Below are 14,943 nucleotides of genomic sequence, written 5' to 3'. Positions count from 1 at the left end.
TATGGGATACATGGTTTCATTTGAGAGCAGTTTGCATATGTTTTTGTGCCAGCTTCCAACCAAGAGATAAAAAGATAAGTCCAAGAGGTTATTACATCCGACAAAGAAGTTATATCTTAGGACAAATAACAACCTTAAGCAAGGAAGAGTAAGAAGATAAAAGAGAGTAAAGGAAGATCTTCAGTACCCTTGCAGTAGCCTAAGCCTCTCTGTTAAATAAAGATTGTGTCTCATTGAATTTGTCTTTGAGACAGAAAGACTTTGAATTTAGTGGGCAATACATAGTGAGCAAAAACCAGAATGAAGGGCAACGGAATCCTATCCTAGTGGTTAAGGTGGTTGTGTGGGTGCATTTTGATACCCAGCGGCATCTTCCAACTTTCAATTGCATATTTAGAAAAACCAGAATGAAACAATGAAGGCAACTCTTTGAAAATGGACTAGGTAAAAGAGTATCAAAATATATTTACAATCTTCTCTGATACATGTCACAAGGCCTTACATGGCCTCTGTGATGAATAAAGAATTGGGCCTAATCTATGGAGTGTATCATGCAGCCCGTGATTTGCTGCATCCCTACTGTTTTGTCATCTGTATCTGGGCCAAATTTCAAATGAAAGGGCTGGCACTGTAACCAATTTCAGTTACAGGAAAATATTTTGCCCAAGACCCACTTATCCTTGACGATGCTCACCGAGACCTCAATCTTGATGCTGATGGGGAAAGCTGCCTAGCCTTATGAGCATACCATGTGAACGCCATTCCCCTGATGTTTGTGACACGTGGTCATCCACCTGGCAGAAGCAGTCGAAAGACGTGCATCACCTCATGCAATTTCAAGGAGAACTCGGACCATGAGCAGAAGCTTGCCCCTCAATTTAATGTACAGTCCAACCATAGCCTTCCCTAGTCACCTTCAGGTAATAACCTCTGCCCAATCAAAAAAAAACTCCGAGGCTGTAATTTTGGGAGATACAGCATAGTAGATATTGCCATATATGATCCTTGCTGACGTTCATTTTCCCAGCACTCATGTTACAAATGCTAAGCACCAGGAAAGGTCAGGCTTGCTTCTACAATAGTCACAGGTCCAGCACTTTCTGTGTCACTCTCATTGAAGCCATCTGAGCTATCTGAGACCCACCAACTAGACGGGTATCTTTGTTGCAAGAAGTGCTTCAGCGTTTTGGAGTCCACAATTTCATCGCGTATGTCACTCACTGGAATATTCCATGCTGCAAATGCCTTTCTATCCTTTGGAATAAGCTTATTGAGAAGCTTTAGCACTTCGCTTCCTCTTCTCTTATCAGCGGACAAGACTGCTAAGCACTCACCAGCTCGTTGTTGCAAAGCAGAGTCCACATTGTTATCTACCAGCTTTACAAGCTTAGAGATTATGTTCAACTGAAGAGAGACTTCAACAGCAGTACTGCTCAGTCGAGCAAGGCGCAACATCAACATCAAGCTGCAGAGGCGAGGATCTGTACCGGCAAACCCAGCCACTGAAGCAGGAACCTTGAGATCAAGAAGGGAAGCCAATGTATGCATCAGGTCCTCTGAACTCATGCAATCTGCCATGTCTGAATGGGTGGCTATGCAGTGAAAGAGAAGAACAGCTACTTGAGTAAGACCTCGCCTTTCTCTACTGTTTCCACCACTTATAAAATCAAATACAGGGAAGAATATATCAAAGTTGGAATGGCGTAAGAGAAGCGGAGGGCGTAACTTGAAGAGTAGAAGCAAAGATAAAAGCAACCTTCTCCTGTCATCAAAATCCAGCTCCTGCCCATTAACTTTGCCCATAACTATAGCCTTGCGAACCTCTCTGAGAAACCGCTCTTCCAAGGCCATGCCAAAGTCAAATTCTGGGTTTCGTAGAAATTGATCTATAAAGAAACCACCCAGATAGAGCTCCTGAGAGTAGTCAACGTCTTCAGAATCCCTGTATAGAGGCCTGCTATCATTCTCAACCACATTGGCCACTGTCCACCTTAAAAATACAGGACGCCCTTGTGCCACCATTGCCCATGAAGGCACTGCATAAAGGCCCTCGTTCATAAAGCTGTCTCTTACCTTCATTATTTCCTTCTCGATCCTCGACTTTAACCGCAATCTGGTCCCTTCATCCCAGACTAATCGAGGAGACCTATGCTGGCTTTCGTACAAATCAAATGCTTTGGAAGGCTCACGTGCAAGCAAGGTCAAGAAATCTATTGGGAAAAGCAGAACCATTGTTCTTAAAACCACAGGATCCACATTCTCCTCCAGACCTTGTTCAATGATATTCAAAAGCTCATACATATCTGTGGCTTCTTCAATTCCTTCAACAGGGGCTGGATGCCGCGGGTCACTAGCGTTTGATCCTGTTCTCCAGAACGTGAGATCCTTCACAAGTTTGGTTCTCCTGCTTATACCTGCACCTGCAAGAAGCAGCTGTCCCAATATCTGAGCAGCCCAGAGCTGACCCGCTTTAGGGATCGGGATTTCAACCGCATCGTTTCCCAGATAAGGCTGCTCTTTGAAGAGACTTGGCAGATCTACGTTGCAGAAAATTGCCAGGACAGGAAGCAAGAGCCCACATGATGAGAAGATATTTGTGGCTTTAACAGTTGCCGACATATTCTCAGTCAAAAGCAGAACTGCTTCTAAAGTGGACATGAGCACTTGATCATTTCGAGACTTAGCTTTTCTCGCTGCTGATTGCCATAACTGTAGAGCCAGACATCTCATAAGATCTGAATGAAGGACCACATCCTGGCCAACCTTACATTCAGCCAAAGCCTTGACGATTGAAGCCAGCTCTACTTGCACTTCTAATAGGCTATGGCCAGACAGAATTATATCAGAAAGAATGGAATGTTTGAAGTTCAGAATTATATCCTCTCTTCCTTCCTTGACTGCGTGTTTCAGACATTCTCTTATCGCAGACAAGGTGTAAAGACAGTTATCAACAGGCCCAGAGTGTTGCTCAAGATTAGTGGCATTTGTGGGCACAGGAGGAAAATCTGACTCCTTCAACACCTCTTCAAATTCTTCCAAGTCTGATGGTGCTTCCTGTTTGTTCTTCTCATCAGAATAAGACTCCATGGGTACCTCAAACTCCTCCGTTGCAGCCACTTGGAGATGTGCCTTGTGCAACTGAAGATAGTTTTGCATGACATTAATGTACAAATGACCAGCTGGCAGGATAAAGCCTTCCCAAGAGTTACTGCTAAGTCCACGTACATACAGGCCCTCTGCACGGACTTCTCCACTTAAACATTCATAGTCAAACGCCCGCAGCCACCCCACCTCATCGTCCATTGCAAATTTACCTTCAGAAAGCCCATCATTATGAAGTTGCAGCCTCTCATAAATACCTTGAAGGAGCTCTGCTCTCATTTCGCAGGTCCAAATACCCTCTGGATGCATAAACTCCGAGGAGACTGCAGTTATAAATTTCTCTGGGCCCTCTTCCTGCAACAAGCACGTCAAAAGAGGTCTTGGAATAAGCCTGGACATGTCTCCATAGACTGATTCATGTGGTTGAGTACTGTTTGCTTTCATCAAAGCCCGCACTAATGACCCAAGAACATCTGCCGAACTGTACAGTACGGCTGATTTTGAGTCATTTGATTTCAATACAACATCTGCAGATGGAATGGCCAGCAACAGCAGGGGCAAGTACCATCCCTGTTAAACACAGGCTCTTTAGTAATGCGGTTCAAAGGAGACCAATCATAATAAACGTACTACAGGAACAAAATCATGTACCTCGTTTAGAATACGATCACAGAAGCTGCTATCTTCAGCAAAGTACTTGAGGCAACTTAGAGCAGCAAAAGTAACTGGACTAGGTCCACGCGATGGAACAGCCATCGCATCTTCTGCCGCCGAGACAAGAGTGCACCAAAAACCCTGCTTCCATCTGGTATCGCCCCATAATTTCTCCTTTCCAGCTCTGTAGCCAACGACAGGAAATGTGAAACACTTTTGTGGAACTTACGGAGTTTTCAAGAAATCCTTGTAAAGAAATACCTTGATGATGCAATAGTACCCAAAACAAGAAGTGCACCTCCCAAGGCAGACTCAAAAGTCATGCTTGTCTTCACGTCTTTAGGAGATATTTCACCGTCTTCATAATTTGTACTAAGAGAGAGTATGCTCAGAGCAAAGTTGAACGATGTCTGTGGAACTTCCAAGTCCCTGCGATATGCAAAAAGCGAAAAAAATTAGACTCCACTACCTAAAACTACAAGCACTTCTAAACAAAAAATTTAACATCACAATACTTCGCGGAGCTTTCTTCCTCCCATTTATCTTCATCATTCCCTCCCCAATAAACTATCAGACCAGAAAGGACCCCAGAAAGAATGATAACCTTGTCATTCCTTTGCAGTAGTGTCTTAGTATTGTGGTTGCCTGCACCAGAATGTCGACAACAGCTGGGGGGGACTCGTCTTTCTGTGTTAAGCAGGTGCGAAGAGCAGGATTGGCAAGTGTGATGACCACTGACTCCATGTCACCTGGTACTGGCAACTCAGGGAATCTTTGTACCAGATAGGCCTGCATAAGTATAATTCATACTGATATACAGTCCAACTTAACCACGAGAAAAATTTGTCCTACCACCACATCTTCAAACCTGAGCTCTTAATAAAAGGTGAATCCGTGATAGCTCCTTTCTCAAGATGGAGGTTGCTGACATAGTAGAGCCTGAATTCAACAAGTTTGTTGAGCACTTCCTTAATTCCTGTGACATTCATTGAATTGCATGAGATAACTAGCTAATCAAAATCTTAGCTTCAACATATATTGCAGCATTTAACTTTACGACTTGATACGAGTGTAAACCTTCAAGTCCAAAGGTAAACTATCAAGCATCACCTATACATCTTCCTGTGAGTATAGTCAACATTCAAAACAGATACGGGGGAAGAAACAAAACAAAAGTATGTTACAATCCCCAGAAGGTCAGAAACTTAACTGCAAGAGAAAAAAGTTTTTCAGGCTAGAGCTGGCAAGCCTTTACAGCTCCAGCCAGGTAGGCAATAAGCCATCAGCCACGATCTTCCATTCGAAAGCAGGTTTCCCTTGCCTTTTTGCAGCTGCTAACCACCTTACAGGCTTGCAGATTTTCAGCCCGCTATGGCCTAAAGCGTTCCTTGGCTAGGCCAGATCAGCCTGGTTGTAGATCAGCCTCAAAAGTATCCAAGGAGAAGTTTCGGCCTAGATCTAGCCATACCAGCACAAAAGCAGTTTATTTCCATGGGAAGAGATACACAGTCGAGATGGTTAGATGTTAGAGTGAACATGTAAAATGTGGCCGGTCGTTTATAAAAGGGGGCAGTAGGCCTTATTTATAACCATGGTCCACCACTAGCAGATTGCTAGTGGACAGCCGTGAGGCTAGGTCAGTAGGAGGTCACCTTAAGGGGAGGAGGCCGGGTGTATGAGACGCATGGTTTTATAGGTGCTCACCTACATCCTTAGAGGCTGGCCCAAGCTAAGGGGTTTGTCGGGTAGGAGGTCACCTTAAGGGGACTAGGCCGGGTGTATGGGACGCATGGTTTTATAGGTGCTCACCTACATCCTTAGAGGCTGGCCCAAGCTATGGTCAGGTGGTTTGTAGGGTTGTGTGTCCATAGGCGGTTCAAGTATCTGCGACATGATGGCATCCTTCTGTTGAATCGGGCACCTACTTTGCACAGATTGGGCACACTCCTGATTATAGCTCAAGGAGTTCCGACATCTATAATCCTAGGTTTGACTGACACAATGACTGCAACCATTAGCTTATATATCCCTGTAGTGTGGACATCTGCAAGCTAATTGCTCCAGTCTTAACCTCCTATCTACATAGTCTGCATACTCTGGCCTCTTGAGGGATGCCTGCTGCACCACCAGCCTCCATTTGAAGTATGTCAGGCAATTCCCAGTTGGCCAGTCACAGCCCCTACACAAAGCCCATCCTCTGTAGTCGTCAGGTTCTTTAGTATACCAACTCAGTGGCTAGAAACCGTGGGTGACTGTCATGTCCACTGTGTGCGTCTCTGTCAAGGATATTGTCTCAATACTCTATTCCTCTCAATATTTGAGAGATGTGGAGCATCCATACCACCCTACTCCCTATGCCATTCTGTCGCTACAGCAAACAATATTCTCTGATCCCCCTTTCTCTGCTTCCGCAAAACATTTGATACGGTTCCACGTAAGAGGCTCTTTCAGTGCCTCCAGAGCTTGGGTGTACCTTCACACATGACTTGGCTATTTATAATTTATATGAGCAGATGACAGGCAGAGTACGCTTATCATACCCTATTACTAGCACCATTGTTGTGAAGCAAGGATGCCCACTCTCCCCAACCCTCTTTGGGATCTACACTGATGAGATCTCTAATTACATACTGCAACCTGGTGGCAAGAACAGACTAGAACAGACTTCTCGCACTCAAAACACAACTGAATAGAGAGAGAAATGAAATGAATTGTTATATTAATGTCTTCAAAAGGCCAAAGTGACCTATGAGACCAGAACGTTACAATGTGGTGGATCTGATACAAAGTCAGAGTAACAAAATGACAAAATGACAAAATAAAAAAAAGTATGGAATCCTAAACTGGTAGGTGTGAACTAAGCAGCCAGCTGGGATAGCTAAATCACAAGAGATCCAGCATCGGTCGCTGGCAGATCTCATCGATCTCCTCCATGGTCAACAGTCTGACCGGGCGTCGTGCATGCTGGGCCAAAGTGATCCGAATCCTCTGATGTAACTTCCGTCGATGATGTGAAGTCCCCCGCAGTCGTGGGCAGCTGGATCTCCCTAGCTCAGTAGCTCGGTCAATCAGTGCACCTCTGGTGTGAGGCGACAAGATCTGCTGAGGTAGTAGCTCCTCCGGGTGTCCAATGTCTGCTCTAAAGAAGTCTATGATGTGTCTCTGAGACTGGCTAGCCTCTCCTCTCATCAGGCTCTCTCTGTGTCTGCGCAGCTCGAGCAGAAACAAACCCAAGCATCTCTGGTCCTCGTACCTCATGACTTTGGAGAGTGGTTTAAAGCCCTCTCTGAACAAGCAGTGGAAGCGGCCTCCTATCTTGTAGTAGACGGGGCAGTGGCATGTGTAGTGCAGCTCTGTCTCAGGCTCCATGTCACGCAGGGGGCATGTCCTGGCCTCTGCTGGTACTCCGTTGTATCTCCCAGTCTCGATTTGCAGTCAGTGTGAAGATGTGTATCTGGCCAATAGCACATCGTATCCCATGAGGCAAGTGGGTGTCCATGTATCTGGGCCTCGTCACAAAACCGTCCTCCGTAAGCTGGAGAAGATGCTCTTGTAGCAAGCCATCTTCGTGCCCAGCTCTTGTGCTGGCTATATCGATGTCCTCCTGGTGTCTAGCTGAGTCAGGTCTTGGCGGATGAGACTGGTGATCTCGGACTGTGTAAGAGTCAGAGAGGGTGCATCCGGTGAGTACTGGAAGGGGGGCAATCTGTCTATGCTGAACCCATGCGCCTGAAACCATGATGTCATCTCCCCATACCAACATGATGTATCTCCCTCTATGGCTAACTGTCAAGAGGACTCAAGTGCAAGGCGTGCGTATCTGTCTCTGGGAAGTTCCCACATGCGGTGTATGAAGGAGACAGATATGGTGAGCGCCTCAACCACTAGTGGGGGGGCAGCTAGCTCTGCTCGGATAAAGGCACGTGGTACTGACGCCTTGGCTCTAATGAGTCGCGAGATCATAGAGACCAAAGGCTTCTCCATGTCCCCCCATCCATCAGTGCGACCTGTCCTCCCGTGATGATCCAATGAAGGCCCCCATATCTCAGCTCCATAGAGCAATGCAGAAGCCACCAGAGTGTCAAAGAGCCAGAGCTTCGTCCGAGGATCCTGAAACTGAACCTGTGAACACATCCTCTCCAATCTACCCAATGCCGCTCGTCGGCTCTGGTCAATCTAGTCTCTGCTGCTCTCCTCAATGAAATTGCTGGACCACTAAAAACCACTCCAAGGTAAGTGTAAGCATTTGTATACTCCACTGTCTCCTGGCCATATATGAATACAGGCGCGAACCTCCTGATCCACTATGGGGTGGTATTAAATACCATGACCTTGGCTTTACCAAGGTTGACAGACAAACCACTTTCATTGGCAAACCTATGCAAAGCATCCAAGTGACGGTGCATCCCCTCCGGAGAGTTGGGGATCAACACAATATCATCAGCATATAACAATAGCGGAATCCATGTCCTTGCCAGCGGTGCACCTCTATCACCATCTCTCTCAATGTAGTCAGAAACCTCATCCACATACATACCAAATAGAGTAGGAGAGAGTGGGCAGCCCTGCTTCACCCCAATAGTGGAGTGAATCGGTGTAGATAGACCCTCTGAGGTGCGTACATGCCCTACTACTGGTCTGCACAATGCCATCATTCCCCAAATGAGCTCCATGAGTACTCCCATCTCCTATAATTCGCGCATCAATCTAGCTCTGGGTACTGTGTCAAATGCTTTGCGGAAGTCCACAAAGCTACAATAGATCCGTCTCCCATAGGATCTGCCCTCCTCAATGATGGCCTTGAATGTCAAGATATGGTCAAGAGTAGAAAAACCTCTCCTCAACCCTGCCTGCCCAGCTGCATGCATTCCCTCCCTCTTCGCCCATCTACTCAGTTGCTGCACAAGAATGGATGCGTACAATTGTGCCAATGTGTGTCCAATCATGATAGTGCGATAATTCCCGGGCTCCATAGAGTCTCCTGACTTGAAGATAGGCACAATCGTAGATAGGCTCCAAGTATCAAGCAAGCCCTCACACATGGCACGGTTAAACATAACTGCTATAAGCTCTGCTAGTAGATCTTTGGCATGCATGAAATGCTCAGCCACTAAGTCAGCATGATCATATGCTCTCCCAGTCCTCATCCTGTCAATGGCCTTCTTCACCATCTGAGCAGTGAAAAAGGCACATGTGAGTGGGCATGCATCGGGGGGATCGGGAAGGGGCGGCTGTCCAGGAACTGTGTACAAAGATGATGCGTACTGACCCCATGTCTCTGTAGAGGTAATGGTGAAGGGGGGGGGGGGGGGGGGGGGCTCATGAAAGAGTCTCCATGCCTCACACAAGTCCTGACTCAAGAATAGCTGGTATAGATCCTGCTCTAGTCGAGCCAAAAATGCCCTCTTCTTCTGCCGCACTAGGCATCGGAAGTCAATCTCTCACTGTCTGTGAGTAATGTCCCCCAAAAGCACCTTCCTCTGAAGTCTAGCTCTAGTCTAGCCGCATTCCTCATCATACCAGCTATTCTAAGGCCTGCTGCATCATGTAATGTTTGTGTCAGTATAGTAGTAAGCTCCTCCAGAGGTCACTCTGGCTCCTCAGTGCATAGGCGTCTGTAGATCTCGTCTATTTATACAGAATCCGTCTCCTACATGAAGGTGTAGCGAGTAGGGGCTGCTAACCGTGGCCTGTGTGCTACATTGAACTTGAAAGAGATGGTCAACGACACAAGAACATGATCCACTGCCACCCCAACAGGTCTGGGCCCAACTATGAGATCCTGGATATTAGAGATGAGGCTCGGCTGTGCCATGACATAATCCATTGTGCTGGCTCCATGTCTGTGTGGAAAGCATGTGAAACCTACAGAAGCGGGAAATCACTGCAGGCCAATCAAGATGGCCAATCCATGTGCAGTCCCCAGCCTATCAAGTGCCGTCCATACTTAGTATGTTCCCCATCCTGTGATAGTCTGGATAGGCCTGTCTCTGGAACCTCCAGCTCTCTCAGCATCTCCTCTAAAGTATCATAAAATAATGTCTGATGATGGGCAGTGGGTGGTGCATATACTGGGAAAGTAGCAAATAGCAATGTAAAGATGTCTGTCTGTCTCTGCTCTCAATCTCACCCACATGTACCTAGCTTGCTCATCCCTGCAGGCTATATGTATCAATGGCTGCAACTCCTCCCTGAATAACACTGCCACTCCTCTTGAGCTCCGCCCTCTGTGCTCTGATCGTGTCTTCTGTCTACAGGCTGCCTCCCATTTGTATCCACTAATGTGAGGCATAGACTGCCTAGGGGCCTGATGTGTCTCAGAGTAGAAGATGATGTCTCTCCCGGTAGAACTCTCCTCAAAAGCACCCACATCAAGGCGCGTAGATCCTTTACAATTCCAAGTAGCAACTTTACGTGTGGTCCCATATGTCATAATAACTAATATCTAATTCTCCTAAATGATTTTCTCATGTTAAACTGATCATTTAATATGGGGAAGTGCCAGGGAAGAAAAAGCTAGAATATTAAGCTAGCAGACCGGCCACAGTAGGGATCCACATGAGGGAAAATAGGGATCCAAAGGGGGAGCCATCTGCAAAAGAGCAATGTGCAACAATGGGCTTTAAAGACCCTAAGGTTCAGCCCATTAAAACTTCCAAAATGCTAAGGTTCCAAAATTCGAAGGTTGTGTCCAAAGGTCAAACACTAGGGAAATTGGATGCTTTGTATGTGTACCAAAAAGTCTTCACAACTCTTACAAAGGAGGGGGCGAGCCTTGCAAGTAGGGGATGAGAGAGAAACACACACACACACACACACACACACACAAGCTCCCTTTACACAAAGGGAATGAGGGACACATGTCAGCTCCCTAGCCCACATGCCCACAAGGTCTACTCAAATCCTATTGGATGGCCATGGAAGTGGACCAATGAGAATTAGGCTAGAGTAAATCTAGTTTAATTAATTTAAAAAAACTTAATTAAAGAACCAATAAGAATTAATCTTTGTAGAAGACTATTGGACAGCCTCCCAAGGGGTCCAATGAGCATTCAATAGCCCAATGGCTTGCCTGATTCCTATTGGTCAGGAGACCAAGGGGTCCAATGAGTGTTTAGTTGCATTAATTAATTACCTAAAGCTCTCACAAAAGGGGAAAGGGGGACACTGAAAGCGCGAAGCAAAAGGTACCGGTAGGTGCGCGTCGCGATGTAGTGCAAGATTGGGGCAAGAAGCAGGAGGCGGAGTGCAGCAGAGAGGAAGCGCTAGGGATCGAAGCAGGGAGAGAGAGAGAGAGAGAGAGAGAGAGAGAGAGAGAGAGAGAGAGAGAGAGAGAGAGCTCACCTTTTTGGGGAAAACTCAATAAGTGAGTGTTTGGTTTTCCCACTTTTATTATAAGTGACTTTAAAAAAATGTGTCCAGATTCATAGTGAACCTGGACAAAGTATAAAAAATGTACAAAAAGGGGTTATTTAGGCCTTTAACCCAACAACCTCCCACTTAAAGGCATAAATGACGCCTTTAAGTTAACCAACTCCCACCAGCTATATGCAATGCTCATGTTGAGCCTTAGCAAGACTCTTGGTGAGAACATCTGCAAGGTTATCCTGTGTATGGATCTTAGTCAAGGTGACTAGACCATCCTCCCATACCTGTCGTATGAAGTGGTACCGCACATCTATGTGTTTGGTACGCGTATGAAACATGGCATTTTTTGCTAAATAGACAGCACTCTGACTATCACAACCCAACACGGATGTATGAGCAGGCATGCCAAGTTCTTTTGCAAGTCTGCCCAACCAAATGGCCTCTTTTGAAGCCTCTGTGGCTGAAATATATTCAGCCTAAGTAGTACTCAATGCCACAATTTTCTGTAACCTAGAACACCAAGAGACTGCACCACAAGCAATGGCAAATACATATCCACTGGTAGATTTCCAGGTATCCATGTCACCTGCCATGTCTGCATCACAATATCTCTGCAACTTTCAGTCACTTTTGCCATAACAGATACACTTTGATTGAGTACCTTTCAAATATCTCAGAATGCATTTGACAGCTTCCGAATGCGCTTTGCTAGGATTCGACATGTATCGACTAACAACTCCCACTGCATAAGCAATGTCGGGACGAGTGGCAACCATAGCATACATAAGAGAACCACAAGCTGATGCATAAGGGATTCCCTTCATTGCTTTCAATGCCACCTCATCCTTTGGGCAATTTGCTTTGCTAAGCTTAGTGTATGGAAGTAAAGGTACCCCAAGAGACTTAGCATCAGCCATATTAAATCTGTCAAGTACTTTTGCAATGTACCTTTCTTGAGATAAAAACAAACAATTTCAGTTTTCTATCTCTTTTAATACGCATGCCCAAAATATGCTCTGCATCACCCAAATCCTTCATAGCAGCATGTCATCAACATAGAGAACAAGTATCATAGGACTACCATCTTCATCCCTTTTCGTATACAAACAATGATCTGCATGGCTGCGTTTAAAGCCTTGAGACAGCATAAAAGTGTCAAACTTCTTATACCACTGTCGTGATGATTGTCTCAAACCATACAGAGCCCTTTTCAGTTGCATACAAGTTCCTCGCGTGTAGGAACTACAAAACCTTCAGGTTGTTTCATGTATATGTCCTCTTCAATGTCACCATGCAAAAACGCTGTCTTTACATCCATTTGATTCAATTCCAAATCAAGCACCGCAACGAGAGCAAAAAGGACACGTAAAGTTGTAAGCTTTACAACAGGAGAAAAGATTTCTTGAAAATCAATTCCTTCTTTCTGTGCATATCCTTTTGCAATCAATCTTGCCTTGTACTTGGGTTTTTCATCCACTATCTTAATCTTGTATACCCATTTGTTAGGAAGAGCCTTTCGTCCTTTAGGCAATGGCACAAGATCCCAAGTATCATTTGCATACAAGGATTTCATTTCCTCTTGCATCGCAAGCTCCCACTTACTGCTTGACTCACATGATTTGGCCTCTTTATATGTAAGAGGTTCACCCTCATCTATCAACATTACATGATCCAAAGAGGGGTTAAATCTCTGCAGTTGCCTTCTCAAACAAGTTGACCTGCGTACCCAATGATCTACATTCTCAGGCAACAGTTCTACATCATAAGGCAACTCATTTTCAGCTCTATCATGCTGCTAAAAATCATATTCAGCCAATTTAGGTGGCTGTCCATCCTCATTAGGAGCATCAAAATCATGTCCTACCTCTTCTGGCTCAAGGGATTTTTCCCCTTTCTTCTCATCTTTCTTCTTCTTATCTTGCGTTTTCTTCTTCCTTTCCTGCTCTTTCTTGAAATACCCGCAATCGGATTTCTTGTGACCCTTTCTGCCACATTGATAACAAGTGACATCCTTATCCTTTGTCTTACTCTTATTTCTATTTTGAGTCCTGTTGCCCGCATCACGTTTTTGATTTCTACCTCTTGCATTGTAAGCAGAATTGCCACCTTCCCCACTAGACTTGCGTCTAATCTCTTCATTGAGAATAGACCCTATCACACCGTCATACGTGAGGGTGGGACTGTTGCTCAAGGAGACAACCGAGGTTTCCCAAGTATCTCGCAATGTCATAAGCAAGAAAATAGTTTTCAGCTTATCATCGAATTGTTGAAGCCCACTGTCCTGCAACTGACTCAACAACACCTATAAAAGCACTCAAATGCTCAGAAGCTGACTTCGAATCATCAAGCTGCATATTCACCAACTTTCGTATCAAATGCACCTCGTTCACAAGCGTGGTGTTTTCATAATTGGACTTTAGCTTTTGCCATATTGCATAAGCAGAGTCCAAACGCTTGATGTCCGTCAAAATGTCATCATTGATAGCCATTTTGATGTAGGACATAGCCTTCTTATTCAACCTGGCCCACTCTTCGTCAGACAAACCTGGCGGCTTATTCTCTTCCAATGCATCTTCACAATCCTTTAAGAAAAGGATACCTTGAAGGCGTTCTTGCCAGAGGTCGAAGCCTTGACCATCGAACCGTTTGATTTCCATCAAACTTTTAGTGTCAGATGCGAAAGAGGAAGAAGCCATTTTAATTCAACCACAAGTGTGTATACAAGAGAGATGCAATAGGCTGAAAATTTCAGCAAATAGGAGCAACCACAAGACTTTGCATACGATAGACCACAATTTCTTTACATAAAACTGTCCAAATCTGAAATTTCAGCTAAAAAGTGCAATTTCAAGCACCTGTACTAAGCTTTTCACTCAATTTGTCGCGACAAACATCAATACATGTGATCCCACAACTTTGGTATACCTGCGTATTGTTGTTTTGACCTGTTATAACCTGTAAATCACCTGTTTTGACCTAAAAACAACCTGTTTTGGGCTGTTTTGGCTGTTTTGGTGACCTTTTCGACACCGGAAGCAAGGGGCTTCGCGATAGAAGCGAAATTGATCGCGGGAGAGCAATTTTAAATCGCTGTCCAACAGACCGCGCTGGGCTGTTTTGAAACCCTAGGACTCTGATACTAGTGGAAAGCGCGAAGCAGAAGGTACCGATAGGTGCGCGTCGCAATGTAGTGCGGGATTGGGGCAAGAAGCAGGAGGCGGAGTGCAGCAGAGAGGAAGCGCTAGGGATCGAAGCAGGGAGAGAGAGAGAGAGAGAGAGAGAGAGAGAGCTCACATTTTTGGGAAAAACTCAATAAGTAAGTTTTGGGTTTTCCGACTTTTATTATAAGTGACTTTAAAAAAATGTGTCCCAGGTTCAATATGAACCTGGACAAAGTATAAAAATGTACAAAAAGGGGTTATTTAGACCTTTAACCCAACAGACACATGTCAGAAGGCTATCACTTATGCTCCTTAAATCCTATTGGCTAAGCCTGGAGAGGTCCAATGGGGTAGCATGAGCAAATAGCAAGAGGGGTCGACCAAGAGAGAGAGGGGGCTGAATTTTCAAAGGCATTATCTCACACACTCACACACAAGCTCATGTGTGAAGCAAGAAGACTCTCTCTCTCTCCTTCTCAAGCTTTAATAGAAAGCTTATCACCTACTCCAAGCTTGTGAGAAGGGAGGCCTACACCAACAACTCTTGGCTTTGTGATGCAAATCCAACCAAGAGCCAAGCTTCAATGCATGCTCATCTCCTCTACCATGTTAATTACTAAGCTAAGCTATGCTAATATGAGTGATTATGTACCGGTGA

General features: G+C 45.2%; 1 protein-coding gene across 1 annotated transcript in view; it reads right to left on the bottom strand.

Annotated features, from left to right (window-relative positions):
• Positions 1-408: 408 nt before the first annotated feature.
• Positions 409-14,943, bottom strand: part of LOC147442428 (uncharacterized) — a 60,756-nt gene continuing 46,221 nt past the window's right edge. The window contains exons 28-32 of the mRNA XM_086528597.1: positions 4,625-4,732; positions 4,361-4,545; positions 4,018-4,185; positions 3,754-3,940; positions 409-3,672 (exon numbers count right to left, since the gene is read on the bottom strand). Coding sequence (XP_086384723.1) covers positions 1,045-3,672; positions 3,754-3,940; positions 4,018-4,185; positions 4,361-4,545; positions 4,625-4,732 — 3,276 coding nt within the window. The 3' untranslated portion in view covers positions 409-1,044. The remainder of the gene's footprint in view (positions 3,673-3,753; positions 3,941-4,017; positions 4,186-4,360; positions 4,546-4,624; positions 4,733-14,943) is intronic.

This window comes from Adiantum capillus-veneris, chromosome 14 (assembly GCF_014529385.1).
Source record: "Adiantum capillus-veneris isolate H3 chromosome 14, ASM1452938v2, whole genome shotgun sequence".
Classification (NCBI taxonomy): domain Eukaryota; kingdom Viridiplantae; phylum Streptophyta; class Polypodiopsida; order Polypodiales; family Pteridaceae; genus Adiantum; species Adiantum capillus-veneris.
This window is presented reverse-complemented; position numbering and strand designations above follow the sequence as displayed.